The sequence below is a fragment of the Suricata suricatta genome, chromosome 12, assembly GCF_006229205.1.
Source record: "Suricata suricatta isolate VVHF042 chromosome 12, meerkat_22Aug2017_6uvM2_HiC, whole genome shotgun sequence".
NCBI classification, from domain to species: domain Eukaryota; kingdom Metazoa; phylum Chordata; class Mammalia; order Carnivora; family Herpestidae; genus Suricata; species Suricata suricatta.
The window spans coordinates 24,891,565-24,913,578 of record NC_043711.1 but is presented as its reverse complement, the minus strand read 5'-3'; the positions used below and the strand labels follow the sequence as shown (position 1 = coordinate 24,913,578).

General features: G+C 36.5%; 1 protein-coding gene and 1 non-coding gene across 2 annotated transcripts in view; one reads left to right on the top strand and one right to left on the bottom strand.

The window, feature by feature from the left end:
* The window catches only part of DNAH12 (dynein axonemal heavy chain 12), a 169,930-nt gene that overhangs the window by 20,211 nt on the left and 127,705 nt on the right, over positions 1–22,014 (top strand). Inside the window, exons 13-17 of the mRNA XM_029917884.1 lie at positions 2,758–2,893; positions 7,305–7,430; positions 8,342–8,476; positions 8,825–9,018; positions 9,977–10,220. Of these exons, the coding sequence (XP_029773744.1) occupies positions 2,758–2,893; positions 7,305–7,430; positions 8,342–8,476; positions 8,825–9,018; positions 9,977–10,220 (835 nt within the window). The remainder of the gene's footprint in view (positions 1–2,757; positions 2,894–7,304; positions 7,431–8,341; positions 8,477–8,824; positions 9,019–9,976; positions 10,221–22,014) is intronic.
* Positions 14,295–14,397, bottom strand: LOC115275541. The gene has a single exon (XR_003901612.1). It is a non-coding gene; the product is annotated as a U6 spliceosomal RNA (small nuclear RNA).

The following is a 22,014-nucleotide window of genomic DNA, read 5'->3' as shown; positions in this document are numbered from 1 at the left end:
CTACTTTGCAGAGTGGCTGTAAAGTTAGATTCATAAACGAGTGGCCTGCTAGTTGAATATGTCATGGAGATGATTTTTACTTGTCTCATGCTGGGTTTCGTTTTGTTTAAACACATTTTAATGTTTATTTATTTTTGAGAGAGAGAGAGACAGAGTGCAAACAGGGGAGGGGCAGAAAGAGAGGGAACAAAGAATCTGAAGCAGGCTCCAGGCTCCAAACTGTCAGCACAGAGCCCAGTGTGGGGCTCCAACTTACAAACTGCGAGATCATGACCTGAGCTGAAGTCGGACCCTAAACCTACTGAGCCACCCAGGCACCCCATGTTTAGACACATTTTAAAACTTTATTTTATTTTTTGAGAGAGAGAGAGAGAGAGAGCACAGGAGGGGCAGAGAGAGATGGGGCCAAAGGATCCAAAGTGGGCTCTGCGCTGACAGCAGTGAGCCCCATGTGGGGCGTGAACTCCAGAACTGCAAGATCATGATCTGGGCCAAGTCAGATGCTCAACTGACTGAGCCACCCAGGTGCCCCTGTCTAAACACATTTTGAATTAGCTATCAACATTTCAAAATTATGAGATTTTACACACACACACACAATCCAGATCTTTTACTTTTCTTGAAAAAGTGGGAGGACCATGCCATGTTGGGCCCACAGGGGTAGATGGAGCTGAGAAGCAGCGTCCATTTTACACGGAATATGTCCTTTGGTTTGTTCGCCCACTGCGGAGTCAATGCATCATCCAACTCATTTAATTCATCTGTTACCTGTCTGTCCCCAAAAGAATCTTAGTTTGTAACTTCTGTAAGGATTAAAACTAATATATGTAAAGCGCATAGAACAGTGCCTGGAAGGTGGCGCTTAATCGATGTTAGCTAGTATGTTTATTTTCCCAGAAGCAATGTGAGAAAATCATGTGCTTTGGAATCAGAAAGACCTGGATTTGAATCCTGGCTCTACAATGAACTAGTTCTATAACTTCAGGCCAGTTACTTAATTTCCCTGAGCCTCAGTTTCCTGCTGTATCAGCGGTGAAAAATAATACCTTTCCTTGCAGGACTAATGTGAGGATCACAGATTACTTTTATTTATTTATTTATTTTTTAAAAAAATTTTTTCCATAATATTTTATTGTCAAATTGTTTTCCATACAACACCCAGTGCTCTTCCCCTTAAGTGCCCTCCACCATCACCACCACCACAGATTACTTTTTTTTAAATGCTTATTTATTTTTGAGAGAGAGAGAGTACAAGTGTGAGTGTGTGGGGGATGGGAGGGACAGAGAGAGAAGGGAGACAGAGGATCTGAAGTGGGCTTTGTTTGACAGCAGAGAACCTGATGTGGGATTTGGACTCACAAACCATGAGATCATGTCCTGACCCCAAGTCAGGTGGTTAACTGACTGAGCCCCCCAGGCGCTCCCACAGGTTACACCTGTAAAGAAAGCATCTGGCCCTGTGCTTGGTGTAGAATAGTCGCCCAGTGAAGGGAGCTATCACATCAATAAATATTTTTAAATGAATAAAACATATATGACTGTCAGGGGCACCTGGGTGGCTCAGTCAGTCAGTTGAGCTTCTGTCTCCTTGTTTCGGGTAGGTCTGGATCTCACATTTCATGGGCCAGAGCCCTGCCTTGGGTTCAGCACTGATAGCTTGGGATTCCTTGTCTCCCTTTCTCTCTGCCCCTTTCCTGCTCTCTGTCTCTCTATCTCAGAATTAAATAAATAAATGTATAAAATATGACTGTCAAAAAGTCACGTATTGTCAAGCATGCTTTGTACAAAAATATACAACTGCACAAAAATATATCTACTATGACAAAGCACTCATTTCTAACAATCGCATCGAATAAGAGCAATGACAATGCCATAATCAAAAAATGACTCATGTTTAACATGTCCTTTTTTTTGGTATTTATTTTTGTGGTATCTGTGACTTTTCTGGAAAATTCTATCACTTGCAAAAAATAAGTGTATAATATTATAAACCCATGACATGAGAGCAGCTGAAAAGTTGTCCAGTTTCCTCTATCTAGTTCATTCTTTCATTCTTTTCCACTTAAATTTCCTACTTGAGAAAGATAACATCAAAAGGAGACACGTATGCCACTAAGAGCAATTTATTAAATAATCATTAAAGAGCGATTTGCTTTCTCACTGTTTAGTTGAGCATCTGTTTGGGCCGATCATTTGCTCTCATTTTGTTTTCCTCCTTGTCTTTTGCAGTACTGTCTCTCCCCAAGGGACACAGATCCCGCTTTAGCAAGGGGAAAGTGCCCTTGTAGGATCGCCTGTCTTTATGGCATTATCCACTTGGTTGCATCCTTCCTAAAGTTTTGAAAATCAAGAATGATGTATCAAGCCCTACATATCTAATTCCTGCTCGCCTCTCCAGACATTCTGAAATGTCCTCTTCTTTGTATTCACATTGGCCTGCTTTGCCATTCCTAGGTACACTCTACATCACACTGCTTAGCTGGGTGTTTGACAGAGTTGAGGAGATCTGTAGAAAACTTTATTTCTAGTATGCCATAATTTCCGCATGAAAGTGTTACTTCAAATTCATAGACTATCGATGGATGATGTATACCAAGTTAGATCAGCTAAGTTGTCCTTAAATGTTTTAAGATATCTTAGTGATTTAGTATTTTGAGGCTATTGCAGTTCATGTTTTATAATATTTATAACACACATATATTGAATATGATATAGCATTAATTACTATAACCATAGTAAAGCAGAGCATTTTGTCAGCATTTGTAGTGATTTTGAAGCAATTAAAGAGCATGCATTAAGAGTCCCTGAGACAACAGAAGAGATGATGGATCTGATATCTTATATAGAAAAAGCCCGGACTACAGGGATTCAAGACTTGATTTTCCGAATCAAGGTAAGAATCTTTTAATTGCAGCATTTTATTCATTTTATTTATTTAATGTTTATTTTTGAGAGAGAGAGAGAGACAGAATGTGAGTGCTCATCACAAGTGTTGAAGAGAAAAGGTTATTTTATGAAATGTTATGTTAATCCTCCAATTTATATAAAACTTGGGATTTTAATTGAGATTGCCTCAAATTGATAATAAATTTTGAGAATTAGCATCTTTCCAACATAAACTTTAGAATTAGTTTTTCACATTCAACAAAATCTTTTAGGATTTTAATTAGAAATGCATTTAACAGGGGTGCCTGGGTGGCTCAGTCAGTTAAGTGTCCAACTCTTGATTTTGGCTCAGATCATGATCTTAGGATTTGCGAGACTGAGTCCCACATTGGGCTCTGTGCTCTCTCCCTCTGTTTCAAATAAATAAATAAATAAATAAATAAATAAACTTTTTTTAAATAAAAAAAAGAATGCATTAAATAGACAGAACTGGCTCATTTACACCTGGGGTTTTCCAATTCATGATATATCTTTTATTTGCCCCTTTTTAACATCTCCCAGTATCTTACAATTACCTCTGTACAGGTTGTACATATTTTTTTAGATATATTTTCAGGTACTTAATATCTTTTAATGTTACGTTAAATGATATCTTTAATTTTTAAAATCTCTTTATTACTTGAATACAGAAATAAAATTAATTTATAAAATAATTAATAGATTTTATATTTTAGGACAATTTTAGATTTAAAGAAAATGTGATCAGATAGTATAGAAAATTCCCATATTACATAGCCTTCAGTGCCCTCCACACTCAATTTACTCATTATTAGCATCTTACATTGGTATGTTATGTGTGTTAGAATTAATAAACCAGTACTGATACATTATTAACTAAGGGCTACAGGTTATTCGGTTTCTCTAACTTTTTACTTAATAGCCTTTTTCTGTTTTAGGAACCTATCTAAGATGCTGTATCTAGTTGTGTTTTCTTTTCTTTTTTTTAAATAATTAAAAAAAATATTTCTTTATTTTTGAAAGAGAGAGTGTGTGTATGAGTGGGGGAGAGGCAGAGAAAGAGGGAGACACAGAATCTAAAGCAGGCTGCAGTCTCTGAGCTGTCAGCACGGAGCCCAACACGGGGCTTGAATCCATAAATGATGAGATCATGACCTGAGCTAAAGAGGGTGCTTAACCAACTGAGCTACCCAGGCGCCCCTCTAGTTGTGTTTTCTTAGGCTCCTCTAGGCTCTGATAGCTTCTCAGATTTGTTTTGTTTTGTTTTTTAATGACCTTGATAATGTTGAGAAGTCTGGGTCAGGTATATCACAGGATTGCCCTCTGTTGGAATTCACCTGATGTTTTTCTCTTGATTAGACTCCAGTAGTGGGACACAGAGGTTGAGTGTGCACACATCATCACATCGTTTCAAGGGTACATATTATCAACATGATGACTATTAATGTTGACCTTGATCACTAGTCTGAAGTAGTGCTTATCAGGTCTCTACACTCTTTTCTTCCCTTTCTGTGATGTCCTCTCTGGAAGGAAGTCACTATATGCAACCCACACTTCAGAACTGGGGAATTATGCTCTCCTCCTTTACCACTGAGTAGCTACATAATTTATTTGGATTTCTTCTGCATGAGAGATTTGTCTCCTTCTCTACTTATTAATTTATTCAATTATTTATTCATATCACTATGAACTAAGAGATATTTATTTTACACTTTGAGCTGTAATATAAAATTTGTTGTCATATATACTTTAATATCTATTGCTAAATTTTTTCTTAATTTTTGAGGTTTCTTTTTTCTTTAAAAATAACTTTAGGGGTGCCTGGGTGGCTCAGTCGGTTAAGCCTCTGATTTCGGCTCAGGCCAGATCTTATGTTCGTGGGTTCGAGCCCCACGTCAGGCTCTGTGCTGACAGCTAGCTCAGAGCCTGGAGCCTGCTTCTGGTTCTGTGTCTCCTTCTCTCTCTGCCCCTCCCCCTCTCATGCTCTGTCTCTCTGTCAAAAATAAATAAAACATTAAAAAATATTTAAAAAAATAACTTTAAAAATGTTATATAGGTTTTAATTCTATTCTTCATCTTAATAGTTGAAATTCTTTTGGAATGTCTACATAAACCATGATATAAATTGCAAATAATGAGAGTTTTGGTCTTATCCTCATAAATATTACAGGTTTCCAAAACCTTGTTTATTTTCTTTGCTATGATGGACTGGCTAGAACTCTAGTACAGTAGTCACTTGATCCCAGCCTCGAAGGGAGAGCTTTCAATATTTCACTATTAAGTATGACATTTGGGGTGTGTGTGTGTGTGTTTAATAGGTACCTTTATCAGATTAGTATGCACTCTTCTAATAGGTGCTGTTTATTTGTTTTTTTATTTTGAGGTCTCCTTTTTTCCTTTTTTTTTTTTTTTAATTGAGGTATAGTCGACACACAATGTTACATCAGTTGCAGGTATAAAACATAGTGATTCAAACTCTGTACCTTATGCTGGGCCCATAAATGTAGCTACTGTGTTTGCACAATACAGCACTACTACAGTACCATTGACTATACTCCCTGCTCTGTACCTTTTATCTCTGTAACATATTCATTCCATAACTGGAGTCTGTACTTTCCAGATTTTTAAAAATATTATGAATGGATGTCAAATTCTATCAAATCCTGGGGCGTCTGGGTGGCTCAGTCGGTTAAGCATCCGACTTAGGCTCAGGTCATGATCTCACAGTTCATGGGTTTGAGCCCCGCGTCAGGCTCTGGGTTGGCTGCTAGCTCAGAGCCTGGAGCCTGCTTTAGATTCTGTGTCTCCTTCTCTCCCTGACCCTCCCCTGCTCATGCTGTCTCTCTCTCTCAAAAATAAATAAATCCTTTCCTTTTTGCATCTATGCTTTTTCTCCTTTAATCTATTAATATAGTTAATTCCATAGAGCAATGTTTAAAAGTTACATTTCTTTTTTTTTTTTTAATTTACATTTGAGATACAGGGAGAGACCGTGAGCAGGGGAGGGTCAGCGAGAGAGGGAGACACAGAATCTGAAGCAGGCTCCAGGCTCTGAGCTAGCTGTCAGCACAAAACCCGACGCGAGACTCAAACCTAGGAGCTGTGAGATCATGACCTGAGCCGAAGCCGGACGCTTAACCGACTGAGCCATCCAGGCACCCCAAAAAAGTTACATTTCTACATGTAATATAATATACATTGTATGCATTACATTTATATCATATATATTATATACATATATACTACATATGTCATACCAAAAACTTTTAAATTAGATCTTTGGGTCTATATTTCAATTCTTAAAAATTACAGCACTGCATATGAATCAATGAACGCTATAGGAGGGAAAGGTGCTCCATTCCTCTACTCAGGTTAATCTATTGGTTTTAAAGGTTATTTTCCCCCTTTGCAAAGAGGGAAAATATGTGAGAAGAACATATGCTTACTATGGCAAACAGGATCTGACTTTCACCCCTAAACTCTTCCTGAACAATTGCTGTATGTCAGTGGTAGGCAAGAAAGGTGGTAATGCCATTGAAGACACAAAACAAAACCAAAGATGCTAAAATCTAGGTCACCAAAGATTCTAAAATAAATACATAAGAATAAAAAATATAATATTTCTTTAAAACTTTTTTTAATCTTTTTTTTTTTTTTTGAGAGAGAGGTTGGGGGAGATACAGAGAGAGGGAGACACAGAATCTGAAGCAGGCTCCAGGCTCTGAGCCCAATGTGGGGCTTGAACCCACAAATTGCGAGATCATGACCTGAGCTGAAGTCAGATGCTTAACTAACTGAGCCACCCAGGCACCCCCAAAATATAAAATTCTTTTAAATCAAAAGCTTAAAGTGTCAAACAAAAGCTACATAATTGATCACCTTTCTCAGTCAAGCACAAGGGAGACCAAGAGTACCTTTATGTTAAGTCAACTTCAAGATGAAATCTTTATGGGCACCTGGATGGCTCAGTTGGTGAAGCATCTGGCTTCAGCTCAGGTCATGATCTCGCAGCTCGTGAGTTCAGGTCTCATGTTGGGTTCTGTGCTGACGGTTCAGAGCCTGGAGCCTGCTTTGGACTCAGTGCCTCCGTCTCTGTCAGCCCCTCCCCTGCTCATGCTTTCTCTCTCTCAAAAATAAATAAACATTAAAAATTTTTTATTTATAAATATAATATAAATAAAATGCTTTATTTCCAGTATAGAAGTCTACAGCTGTGTGATGTGAAGCCAAATAATCTGACAGCTACTGAAATACCCATGTGATTTGGGTGATATGAAATATCAATTAATAATCTGAGTCAAATTAAAATCTGAAAGAGTATTAGAAGTTATTGGTTCTTCTCTTTTTCATAATGCCTTTAGTTTCTATATGGTGTATTATATCAGGACTTTCTTTTGTAGGAATCCAAACGCCGAATGAATTACTTTTTAGATGTTTTCCTATATCCTCCAGAAGACTTAGCTTTAAATTCAACTGTCCTTATGTGGCCTTGGAAAATTAATCCCATCTTGGATAAAAATGATGAGGTGAATATATTTTTCAGTACGTACTTTTGTATTCTGACATTTTAAGAACATTTATTTAATCTACCTTTAAAAAGTAGCATCATGTGTCAATGTGAGTTTGGGGCCAGCAATGTTGATGGTCCTGCATGCTTAGGACAGGTTGTTAGGCTTAATACAGGGTCTGGTAAGAAGTGGGACTAACATTAAAGAGCTTGAAACTATTGTAAGTTAAAAAAAAAAAAAAGAACTATTGTAAGTTAGTAATAAGAATAGTATGCACGTCCTTAAGTGCTTTGCATTTAGTAATTCATTTAATACTCCCCAAAGTCGCAGGTGCTCCTATTTCCCCCATTTCATAGATGAGAAAAATGAGTCTCAGAGAAGTTAACTTGCCTAGTATCAGAAAGGTAAGAAGAAGCAGTTGCAGAGTTTTATATCAGACTATGTATACTTTACATCTTGGAAAAGTTCTAGTGTAAAACAGTCTTTCCTATCGTGCGAATGACTGACTTCAGTCAGATAAACCTAAGTTCTAATGCAGATTTTGACTTTTATGACTTTGTGACATTGAACATGCCTCTGATTTCTGTAAGTCTAAATTTCTTCATCTCTGAAGTGAGAATAACAACAATAACAATAACTGTGCTAATGTAAGTAACATGTTGAATAGTCTTGACACATGGTATCTACCTGTTAAATAAATTATTCAATTAGTGTGTAAGAATTGTTGCCATCACTTCAGAGAGCTAGGAAAAAATTTTCCTAGCTCATTTATTATTCTTTGCATTTTTATACCAGTCGGTGTTTCATTCTCTTACTCATTTTTACTTCTGTGGTGGTTTTTTATTACTACGCAAAGCACTCAGATTTCTGATTTGATAAATTTCCTTTGTAACAAAATAATTAACCTGATTAAATTGTCTCCTAAAAAGCTTATTGAGACTGCAAAACATAAAAAGGAAAATGAGCTGATAGCCAAGAGAGAGAAACTGATTTTGGAACTAGAAAAGGAATCACGCTGCATGGAAGAGTTTACAGAATTTGCAGAACTGGACCACATGCAACAGGTGTGAGGAACACAGGAGACGGTAGCTATGACAAGCCTGTAGATTAACATGGGACGCATTTGCATACACTTAACAACATGGAGAAACACATGCTTGCTATGGCAAACAGGGCCTGATTCTTAGGCCTGAACTGGTACTATTTATGTATCTTTCTTGTGACTTAGTTTTCTACCTGTAAAATAGACGGAACCATACATTTTGCTCTATACTCGGTACCATAGTTCTGTGTGGAGTTGATATTTAAAGCCTTAATATAAATGCAAGGACACACCCTATGCAGTGTCATATAATCTTATTTTAATAACTTTACTTGGATATTTCTTGAGATAAACAATTATTTGCTTTCAGTATGTGACAGATGTAAGGCAACTACAGAAACGCATTCAGGAGTCTGAAGAAGCAGTTCAGTTTATTAATAAGGAAGAGGAACTTTTCAAATGGGAATTGACAAAATATCCTGAGCTGGATAAATTAAAAGTGAACATTGAGCCCTATCAGAAGCTTTTTAATTTTGTTCTCAAGTGGCAGCGAACAGAAAAACGGTAATTTCTGTTAACGTAATAAAAATTAAGCAAATCTGGGGCACCTGGGTGGCTCAGTCTGTTGAACATCCAAATTCACCTCAGGTCATGATCTCATGGTTCACGGGTTTGAACCCCATAACAGGCTCAGCTGACAGCTCAGAGCCTGGAGCCTGCTCCGGATTCTGTGTCTCCCTCTCTCTCTTCCACTCTCCTGCTCATGCTCTCTCAAAAATAAACATTTTGTAAAAAATATTAGCAGGGGCACCTGGGTGGCTCAGTCAGTTAAGTGTCTGACTTCGACTCACATCATGTTCTCACGGTTTGTGGGTTCGAGCCCTGCGTAAGACTCTGTACTGACAGCTTGGAGCCTGGACCCCGCTTCCGATTGTGTCTCCCTCTCTCTCTCTGCCCATACCCCACTTGTGCTCTGTTTCTCTATGTCTCAATAATAAGTAAACATAAAAAAATTAAAAAATTAAGCAAATGTTATGAAAGGATTTGTAAAATGTTGCAATGATATTTGATGTTTTTGTTGGTTACGTGTTTGAAAGTAGGACATATTCATCCATTTGACAGAGAAGCAAGTGTCACACGAAAGTATCAACTGTTGCTAAGGCAGCACCTACCCTTATCAGTATAATATCTAAAGTCTCACTTGGGTTTTCCAGAACTGATTCACTTTTTTATGCAGTTAATGAATCTGACTAATATTTTTGGAGTCATGTCTGCATTTTATTTGGCTACTCTTAGTCATCCATTTACAGTCCAATATGTATTTTAGCATACACAGCCTGGCTTAGATGGTAGTGTTGATCTTCTTTCTCTACCATCACCTCTATCTGTGTGATTATGAAAAATGTAACTGCTCTTGCCCACAGTTGTTTCTCTTATGAGGAGTTGAGCCTAAAGAATCTTAAGTCCCCCTTTACACTCCAGATGTTTCTGGGTTTAGTGGGTTTTTTTTTTTTCATTCCAGGTGGATGGATGGAGGCTTTTTGGACCTTAATGGGGAAAGCATGGAAGCTGATGTCGATGAATTTTCCCGAGAAATTTTTAAGACACTGAAATTTTTCCAAATGAAGCAAAAGAAAGAATTGCAAGAAAAAAGAAAGGCAGCACAAAAGCGGTCTGTGGAAGAGGACAAACTTGAGGAAGAACCAAGAGAGAATCCAGCGATTACTATGTGCTCCACAGTAATGGAGCAGATTAAAGCTTTTAAGGTATGAACACATTTAGTGACATTTTATAAAGTCCTGGCAGGAGCTGCTCACATCATCCAGTGCTAAGGAAGAGATATAGAAAGATTTGGAAGCAAAACCAAAGCCGGAAAACGTCATCTATTATTAAATGCATGCTTCATTCTTTCTCGATAAAGTTGTTGAAAGCAATCCTTTCATAGAACTATGCAATGCAAATAGAAAAGACTAGAATGGCTAGTTACAATGATATAAAAAGGGTAAAAAGTCACTAAAGCAGACCAGGCAGTCTGTGTAAGGGCAGCAGCACAGGGGAGCAGTTAGTTGGGAGAGCTTTAAAGTCACACCACTTAGGTTTGTGTCACATATTCACTCTTGGAAGCAGCTTATCTTTGGCAAGGTATTTAGCCTCCCATGCTTCAAGTTGTTGTTGTTGTTTTTAATGTTTATTTATTTTGAAGGATGGGGGTGGCAAGGGGCAGAGAGAGAGAGGGTCCCAAGCAGGCTCCACACACCCAAAAGAGAGCCCAATGTGGGGTTCGAACTCACAAATCGTGAGATCATGACCTGAGCCCAAATCAAGAGGTGGATGCTTAACTGACTGAGCTACCCAGGCGCCCCTCAAGTCATTTTTAATGAGACGAGACTCACAGATTTTGTGACAGTTGAGAAGGCCTCCAGCTTCCCTAGGCGGTAGTGGCTGGGTCCCAGGGGTAGTGCTGTTTCCATTGTCAATGCAGTGGAAACTTGGACGGGATTTTAAGCATTGTTTGTGTCTGTGTGTAGCCCTCTCAGAGATTCCATGAGCTGCCCCAGATTTTTTTTAAAGAAACTACTTAAAGTTGTTTTCAATATATAATATATTTGTGTGGCTTAAAAAACTGAAAGAGATGTATCTGAAAAGCCTCTTTCCCATGTTTCTACCTGTTTAACTCAGGTCATCAGTGTTACCACTTCCATGTATATACTTTGAGTTTTGTTACACATACAACCATGTAAATACATATTCTTATTCACCCATCTTTTTATATAAACCATAGTGTCCTACAGGTATTATTTTCCCTCTTTTTTGATTACTTCATCTTGAAGACCTTTTCTCATCATCTATAAACCTTTTCTTGTTTGTTGTTGCACCTGTATAGTGTTATATACTGTGTAAGACCTCATGGGTGTGCAGGTGTGACTACAAGGCAAATTCCAGAAGAGTAAAAGCCAGGTTAAAATCTACAGTCAAATTACCTTACATAGGGGCTATACCAATGTAAACTCTCACCATCCTCAACAAGACAATATCATCGAACTTGTGTTTTTGCTAATCTAAGAGAATTTTCATTTATCTTATTACATAAGGTATTAAGCACATTTTTATATATTTAAGAACGTTTTCTATTTCTTAATGAACTTTTTGGTATTATCGTCTATTTGTGTATTGAATTATAGACTTTTTTCTTACTGATTTCTAGGCCATAATATGTTATTTATATTAATATTGAGCATATTAATATTTCTAAGACACATTAATTTCCTAGGGTATTATAAGTATATATGTAATCCATATATATTAAAGATATTAGGCTTTTTCTATGTATGATATATTTTGAAAATATTTGCTATTTGTTTTTTGATTTTATTTATCATGACTCTTGTCTTGCAGAAACTTTTTTATGTTTTTATTTGAATTTAGATTTATTATGCCTAAAGTAAATGGAAAAGGAAGGTTTTCTATTTTTATGTAGTCATCATTCTGTTCCATTTTTATTTTGTTTTGTTATTAAATAATTTCCATGCCCAGCATGGAGCTTGAACTCATGACTTTGAGATCAAACGTCACATGCTCCACCTATTGAGCTAGCCAAGTGCCCCTGTCCTTTTCCTTTGTCTACTGAATTTTATTTTATTTTATTTTAATGTGTACTTATTTTTGAGAGAGAGAGAGAGAGAGAGAGAGAGAGAGAGAGCACAAATTGGGGAGGGGCAGAGAGAGAGGAAGACACAGAATCTGAAGCAGGCTCCAGGCTCTGAGCTGTCAGCCCACACCCGATGCAGGGCTCGAACCCATAGACCATGAGATCATGACCTGAGCTGAAGTCAGACTGAGCCACCCAGGTACTTCCCAACCTCTTAATGTTGGAAGTTCTTAGGGTTCAGTCATTGGTCCTTTTCTCTATCTACCCTAACTCTCTTGACGATCTCATCAATCTTGTCAAAACTATAGATGACTTCATATCTATATATGTAGATAATATATCTACACATACATAGATAGATAGATATATAATCATATATGTGTGTAGATATAGACATAGATATATGTGATTATATGCTGGCTCCCAAATCTTTAACTCTTGCCCAGACTTCTCTAACCAGTCCCAAGAATCACGTATACAGCCTCCTACTTGTAATCTTCCCCTGGATGTCTAAATACTTGGCAAACTCAAAATTCATTCTTCCATTGCCACCTCTCTGTTCCATGTTACATCATCTTTTACATGTATTTCTACAAAAAGATCCTAATGGGACCTGCTTCTACCTTTGTCCCTACCTCCATCTCATCATCTGTTTAAAATAGAGCAACTAGAGTAAATTAAGTAAGATCATGTTCCTCCTCTCCTCAAAGTTCTGCAAAGCCTTCATGTTTTACTTAGATAAAAAGTTTATATGGTGCTATATAATCTGGCCCCTCTTTATCCCCTAACTTCACTTGAACATTTCTTTATTTCTCTGACCTTGCCTTCACCTTCTCTTGCCCCTCACAGACTATGTTCTAGCCATACTGTCCCCCATTTTCATTTCTCAAGCCCCCCTGCCTGAGGGCCTTGCTCCAGCTCTTCCCCCTGCCTGCAGTGCCCTTTTCTTATATAAGCTCTTGTCCCATGGGTCCTCCCCTCCTAAGATCTTTGCTCAAGTTGTCATCATATTCGAGAAGCCCTGGGCATCTTACTTGATTCTTATCCTGCTCTAATTTTCCTATTTTCTGTAGCATTTATAATTAAGCAAATTGTTATTGAGATATAAGTAACAGAGCATTGTATTAGGTTCAGGAGTACAACATAATGATCTGATATTTGTATATATATCACAAAATGGTCACCACAGTAAGTCTAGTTACCATCTATTACCAGACATAATGACAAGATTTTCTTCTTGTGGTAAGAACTTTTACAATCTACTGATAGCAACTTACAAATATACAATATGGTACCATAGTCACCATGCTGTACGTTGCATCCCCAGAACTTTATAACTGGAAGTTTGTACAAAGGTATTTGTTTAATTTATTGATATATCCTAATCACTAACAATGATGTATATACTAAACAGTGTAGATGCTAAATAAATATTTTTAAATGAATATAGTAAAGTAAATAAGGAATTTCATATATTTACTTTTCATTAATTCCTCCTAAATCTATTTTCCTTATATTATTTTATCATGAGAGTTTTTAGGACCCTACTCCTACTGTTACATGGAGTTAATACTTTTTCCCTTTAAAATAGGGGCGGCTGGGTGGCTCAGTGGGTTAACCATCCAACTCTTGATCTCCCTGTTGGTGAGATCAAGCTCTGTGTGGGGCTCTATGTTGACAGTATGAAGCCTGCTTAGGATTCTCTCTCTCCCTCTCTCTGCCCCTCCCCTGCTCATGCTCTTTCTCTCTCTCTCAAAATAAATAAATAAACTTTAATAAAATAAACTCAACAGCAGAGGACTATGATAGTTGACAATCATGTTTTTACTAGTAAATGGCAAAATCGCAGAATAAGGACCATATAATGATTTGGTGGCGGTGTTCACTGTTCTATCTCCATGACTATAACTAAGCGTAATGTGTGCTAGGTCATTTAGACTTGTTGAGTATGGCGTTTGTTTCCTTTCCTGCCTCCTACCAAGGTATTTTCCATGCAGGCTGCCTATACTACATTCAGCTTTTTCCATCGTTTCTGTGAGAGGATAAAGAATTATTATTATTATTTTTTGATATGAAATGTTTCAGGGTGCCTGGCTGGCTCAGTTGGAAGAGCACAGAACTCTTGATCTCAAGGTCATGAGTTCAAACCACGTGTTGGGTGTAGAGAATGACTAAATAAATAAAAAATTTAAAAAATATAGAACACGTCACAAATTTGCGTGTCATCCTTGCACAGGGGCTATGCTAATCTTCTCTGTATTGTTCCAATTTTAGTATATGTGCTGCCAAAGCAAGCAGATAATGATATTTTATTTCTTTTAATGTTTTTCTATTTTTAAGGCGAGAGAGACACAGAGTGCTAGCAGGAGAGGGGCAGAGAGAGAAAGGGAGGCACAGAATCTGAAACAGGCTCCAGTCTCTGAGCCATCAGCACAGAGCCCAACAGGAGACCTGAACTCATGAACTGTGAGATCATGACCTGCGCCAAAGTTGGTTGCCTGACTGAGTCACCTAGGTGCTTGATAATGAATTTTTAGTAAAGCTAAGTTTAGTCACTTTGAGAGTATGTCCTTTCTATTTCATAGGTGTTAAAAATTCATTTGTTTAACAAATACTTATTGAGCACCTGTTATCTTATATCAAGTTCTGATGAATTCTGGGAATATGATGGTAAGCAAGAATACATGATGGTGATAACAGGGGAGAGTAAAAAAAAAAAATCCTTACTAATCAAAATGAAAAGTTGGATAATCTAAGCACCTGGATGGCTTAGTGGTTAAGTATCAGACTTCAGCTCTGATCATGATCTTGTGGTTGGTGAGTTTGAGCCCTGCATTGCACTCTCAGCTGACGGTGTGGAGCCCTTTTCAGATCCTGTGTCTCCTTCTTTCTCTGCCCTTCCCCTGCTCTCTCTCTCTCTGTCTCTCAAAAATAAATGAGTATTAAAAAAATGAAAATTTGGATAATCTATGATCTTCCCATTTAAAAAATTACCTAATTAAATTATTATTTGCAAAATAATAGAAGTATGACTGTCATACTAATATAAAAATAAACATGTGTCAGGGCACCTGGGTGGCTCAGTCAGTTAAGCATCCAACTTGAGCTCAGGTCTTGATCTCACAGTCTGTGAGTTTGAGCCCCACACTGGGCTCTATGCTGACAGCTCAGAGCCTGGAGCCTGCTTCAGATTCTGTGTCTCCCTCTTTTGCTGCCTCTCCGCCTCTCATACTCTCTCTCTCTCAAAAATAAACATTAAAATTAAAACAAAATAAACATGTGTCAAAAATTTTATCCTATTTATTAATTATGAGAAAACTAGTTAGGTGGTAAGTCTGGTTCAAAGAGCATTTGAGGAACTGACTATTTAGGCACACAATTTAATAAAGGAATGTTAGAAAAAGATTGCTAGTGTTGATATAAAGCTGGCTAATGTCATACAGAATAAACCAAATAAACATATTTGGACTTACTTTTTTTGGATAGAATTATTTGTACCTCTACTGGACAAAAAACTACAAGTTATAATTTTACAGTGTCTGGGATTTTGAGTAATAATGAATTAAACACAATACAGTCTTTAGTTGCGTTTTTTCCTCAGGTAGCCCTGTACCTGTGATGGCATTGAAAAAACACACCACCTTCTGTTATTTATTCCTTCCCTCCCCATACACAAGTTTTAAATAATTTTTATTAACACCTCTTGTGAAACCAAAAACTGGGGGAACCAGTGCCCTGTAATGTGGTGCTGGAAACAAAGTTAGTGTTGGGTAATGTTGGTTGATTGCTTTCAATTTGAATAAAATGTATTGTTATGTACTTACAATTTTGTCATTAGCTCACAGTTTTTTCTTTGTTACTAGCTTGCATTTTTTCCAATAGATTATTGAGATATAGTCCACATATCATAAAGACTAATATTTAGTCTTTAAAGCATACAGCTCAATGGCTTCTTAGGATATTCACAGGCTTTTGCAACCATCACCACTATCTAATTTTAGAACATCTTCATCATTCCAGAAAGCTAGCCCTTAGCTAACAGGGATCACTCCCCATTTCCTCCTTCGAGACAATGGCAACTACTAATCTACTTTCTGTCACTATGGATTTATCTATCCCCAACATTTCATATAAATGAAGTCATATTATATGTGGCCTTTGTCACTGGCTTCTTTCACTTAGCAGGTTTTCATGGTTCTTCTGTGTTGTAGCATGTATCATTCATTCTTTTTAAGTTTATTTATTCATTTTGAGAGCAAGGGAGACATGGGAGGTGCAAAGAGAGAGGGAGAGAGAATGTCAAATAGGCTCTGCACTGAGAGGGCTCAAACTCATGAACTGTGAGATCCTGACCTGAGCCAAAAGCAAGAGTTGGAGGCTTAACCAACTGAGCCATCCAGGCACCCTTCATTCATTCTTTTTGTTGATGATTAATATTCTATTGTATGGATGTATCACATTTTGTTTATCCATTCATCAGTTGATGGACATTTGCATTGTTCCACTTTTTAGCTCTTAGGAATAATGTCCCTATGATTATTCATGTGCAAGTTTTTATGTGGACATATGTTTCATTTCTCTTGAGTACATACATAGTAAAAATTCTATGTTTAACTTTTTGAGGAACTACAAGACTATTTTCCAAGGTGGCTGCACTGTTTTATATTTCTACCAGCAATGCATGGTCAACACTTGTTTTGAGTGTAGCCATTCCAGTGAGATGTAGTGGTATCTCATTGTGATTTTGATTTGTATATACTCAATGACTAATGATGTTGAGCATCTTTTAATGTGCTTATTGGCCATTTTTATATTTTCTTTAAAATTTTAAAAAAATATTTATTTATTTTTGAGAGAGAGTCAGAACATGAGCTGGGGAGGGGCAGAGAGAGAGAGAAGGGGGGAGACACAGAATCCAAAGCAGTCTCCAGGCTAAGCCTGCCACAGGACTAAATCCACGAACCTCAAGATCATGACCTGAGTCAAAGCCAGACGCTTAACCAACTAAGCCACCAGGTAACCCTAAAAAAATTTTTTTAAACATTTATTCATTTTTGAGAGACAGAGAGAGACACAGCATGAGCAAGGGAGGGACAGCAAGAGAGGGAGACATAGAACTCAAAGCAGGCTCCAAGCTCTGAGCTATCAGCACAGAGCCCAATGCAGGGCCTGAACTCATGAACAGGGAGATCATGACCTGAGCCAAAGTCAGACGCTTAACCAACTGAGCCACCCAGGCACCTCCATTTTTATATTTACTTTGGAGATATATCTGTTTAGGTCCTTTGCTCATTTTTAAATTGGGTGGTTATTTGTCTCTTATTCAACTGTAGGATTTCAAAAAATATATTCTAGATACAATTCCCTTATTAAATATATGATTTAAAAAATCTGGGTACACCTGGGTGGCTCAGTCAGTTGAATGTCCAACTCTTGATTTTGGGGCCAGGTCATGGGATCAAAACCCACACTGGGCTCTGCTTGGAACATAGAGCCTGCTTGGGATTCTCTCTCTCCCTCTGTTTATGCGCCTTCCTCACTCATGCTGTCTCTGTCTCTCTCAAAATAAATAAATTTAATTTTTTAAAAAAGTTATCACTATATTCTCTGGAATAATAACTTTATAAATATTTAAAACAAACAAAAATTTAAAAGCCTACTATTATTGTTTCATAATACACATACCACCTTGTGAATACATAAAAAAACCTCTATGGAAGACAGTTCTGCTGCACATAAAATACAGAATATATATATGTGTGTGTGTGTGTGTGTGTGTGTGTGTGTGTGTGTGTGTATGCTTCTTTATTCCTTTAAAATTTTTTTAATGTTTATTTATTATTTAGACATAAACAGAGAATGAGTGAGGGAGGAGCAGAGAGAGAGGGAGACACAGAATCTGAAACAGGCTCCAGGCTCTGAGCTGTCAGTACAGAGCCTGACGCGGGGCTCGAACCTACAAGCTGTGAGATCAGGACCTGAGCTGAAGTCGGATACCCAACTGACAGAGCCACCCAGGCACCCCAACTTCTTCATTTTTAAAAACTATTTTGTTCTCCACATTGGCAAGTATAGAATAGAATACTTCCCCAAACATACTATATTAGGAGTAAAACTTATAGAGTTATATGCAGTTTATGCACAAATATGTTTTAAAAAAATAGATCTCTGTTGTTCACCAACAAAATTGTCATGGGTGTAGAAAATTATTTATAGCTTTCAGTTTTAGTTAAGTGATCATTTTCAAAACTAATTTTCTAAAATAAAGTATTCATGGCTGTTTTCATTGTATTCTGTGGATTGTCTTTTAATTTTTTTTTTGATGGTGTGTTTTGAAGCAGAAATATTTTAAATTCTGATGATGTCTTATTTTTTTTTTCTTTTGTTGCTTGTGCTTTTGGAAGATATGAAATCTCTAAAAGATTTTCATTTAGTATATCTTTATAAAGATCTTTCCTCTATACTTCCTTGGATAAGGACAACCCAGGAAGGCCCCTTTGTGTCTATGATACTGCTGTTCACAACTTTTGTTGATGGACGTAGTACAAATTTGAGAACAGTGTTGCTGTATGCTGCATATAGGACAGTAGCTCTTAACTTTGCCTGTCTTAGATGGTTATGATGTGCATTTTTAACTTGTGTGTCATATCTTATTTGTCCCTAATATCTTGGAATTTTTCTGAGAAATGGAGCAATAATGCAGCATCAACTTATTAAAATACATTTCAAACCTTAGGGGCACCTGGGTGGCTCAGTCAGTTGAGAATCATACTTTGGCTAAGGTCATGATCTCGCAGTTTGTGAGTTCAAGCCCTGCACCAGGCTCACTGCTGTCAGCTCAGAGCCTGCTTCAGATCTTCTATCCCCCTCTTTCTCTCTGCCCCTCCCCTGCTTATACTCTCTCTCTTGCAAAAATGAATAAACATACAAAAATACATTTTAAACCTTAAGAAAAAGAAACTGGGATTGTGCTGAATCTTGAGATTGATTTGGGAAGAATTGCTATCTTAACAATATTAATTCAATATGTGAGCAAGGAGTATTTTTACTTTTATTTGGTCTTCTTTAATTTCTTTGAACAATTATTTGGAATTTTCAGTGTACAAACATTTCTTTTATTAAACTTACTCTTCCAAGTATTTTTATATTTCTTGATGCTATTGCATGTGAGATTTTATTTTTCATTTAAATTTTGGGTTGTTTATCATTAGTTTATAGAAATACAGTTAATTTTTGTATATTGATCTTGTATCCTGCAATCTTGCTGAACTCACTTATTAGCTTTAATGGTTCTGAAATAAAGTCTTTAATGGAGCACCCGGAACGCTCAGTTGGTGGAGCATATGACTCTTGATGTCAGGGTTGTAAGTTCAAGCCTCATGTTGGTGTAGAGATTACTTTAAAAATTAAAAAAAATAAATGAATTCCTTAGAAATTTCTATATACAAGATCATGCAATCTGTAAATAGAGGTAGTTTTATGTTTTCCTTTCCAATCAAATTGTCTTTATTTTTCTTACCTAATTAGTGGCTTAGATATTAACATTAGAGTGTTGTAGTTCAATATTTTTGTTGTCCAGTTCACACAAATTGACTTCTGCCCCTCAGAGAAGACACAGGGTGGAAAGAGAAATAGGCTGTGAACAACTGGTTGTAGTATAAGATAGAATGAAGAAATTTGTAGGTAGGGGACAGTAGCATCCTCTGAAAGAACAGGGCATGGAGTAATTAATTTTGTCATTTGGAAAACATACAAGGCTTTACTAAGGAGGTGACCAGAAGTGCAAGTATGATTCTGTTGGGCTTTCAATTGGACTGGGAAGAGGAAAAGATAAATATTCTTTCTCTTTCTTTCTTTGTTGATGCATTTTTTATTATGCAATACTTTGAGATTTTATGTAGCATATATGTAAGCTATGAAGAAAATGAACACCCATGAACACTTCCTTCTTCTTTAAAATTGAAATATTATCAATACTCTTGCTTCCCTCTATGTAATCATTCCCCATTTTAAGCCTCTTAATCTTCCTTGAAGATAAGTGTGTCATAAATTGTTTCTATTTCTCCTTTTTGTTGTTTGTTCACATTTGTATGTAACAATTTATAAAAATATATCATCTGTATGTAGTCTTCTGTTACTTGATTCTTTTTCACTTAACATTATGTTTCTAAAACTCATCCATGTCTTGGGAATGACTATAGTTGTTCATTTTTACTGCTATATATTATTGCTTACTTACCTAATTTATTGATTTTCCTTCTTAGAGACATATGAACAAAAACCCCTGCCCTCAAAGTACTTACATATCACATTTCTTCTTCTGTGAAATGTCTGTTAATGACCTTTGACTCTTGTTATTTTTGTTTCAGTGGTTGTTTCTGTTGTTTTTATTGTTAATTTATGGAATTTTTAGAATATATCTGGATAATAATCCTTTGTCACTTATATGATAATGAATCTATCAGTGCATGGTATATATCTCTATTTAGATTTTCTTTAATGTTTTTTTTATAAAAATAAGTTTATCTTGAGAGACAGCATGAGTAGGGGAGGGGCAGAGAGAGAAAAAGAGAGAGAATCCCAAGCAGGCTCCATGCTATCAGCACAGAGCCCAATGTGGAGCTCAAACTCATGAAACCATGAGATCATGACCTGAGCCAAAACCAAGAGTTGGTTGCTTAACCGACTGAGCCACCGAAGTGCCCCAGGTTTTCTGTAAAATCTTTTAATGAAGTTTTATAATTTCTCCAAAATAGCTTTGCACAGGTTTCATTTAATTTATCCTAGGTAGGGATGCTTGGTTGGCTTATTTAGAAGAGCGTGTGACTCTTGGTCTCTGGGTTGTGGGTTCAAGCCCCACATTGGGTGTAGAGATTACTAAAAAAGAAATGTTTAAAATTAAAAAATAATTTTATCCCTATGTACTTTATTTTATTGTTTCTGTCATAAATGTATTTTTTTTGTTAATTGTGCTTTCTGTCTCCAGCTTGTATATAGTAATTCTTTTAACTTTCTTTGTATTAATTTAATATCCAGTCATTGTACACAGATAACAATTTGTGAACAATGTCAGGTTATTTTTTCAATTATACCATCCAGGTCCACCCATGTTACAAATGGTATGATCTCATTCATTTTTATGTCTGAGTAACATTCCATTGTATGTATACACCATATCTTCTTTATCCATTCACCTATCGATGGACACTTGGGCTGCTTCTATATCTTTGCTATTGTAAATAATGCTGCAGTAAATATGGAGGTGCATCTATCTTTTTGAATTTGTGATTTTGTTTTCTTTGGGTAGTTTTGTTTTTTAAATTTCTATTCCCCATATCTTTTTTTAGAACACCAAAATTGCTTCACATTTTATCATTTTATAATAAAATAAAGCACTTTATTATAATCTAATAAAGTGCCTTGTATTCCATGACTAATTCTGATCAACCTTGGATTATAGCTTTTGATAGTGATATATTGAGCCAAACCCAAAGGAAAGATATAGGAATAGATTTTGTAATTTTATATTCTTGAAAAAGAACCCTTTATACATCATGACTTACTTTAATGATCCCAGTAAAGATCATTCTTAAAATTTTTCTTAACAAATTAATCAGTTTTTAGTTAAATCTCAGTAACAATTGAATATTGATGAAACATCACTCATTTTTTTTCAAGTCACAAAATGATTTTATTAATAATACTTGTGACTGTTTTTTAATTAATTATTAAATTTACATCCAAGTTATTTAGCATATAGGGCTATAATGATTTCAGGAGTAGATTCCAGTGATTCATCCCGTATGTATAACACCCGATGCTCATTTCAACAAGTATCCTCCCCAGTGCCCTGTTTAGTCCATCCCCCCCACCCACAACTCCTCCAGCAGCCCTCAGTTTGTTCTCTGTAT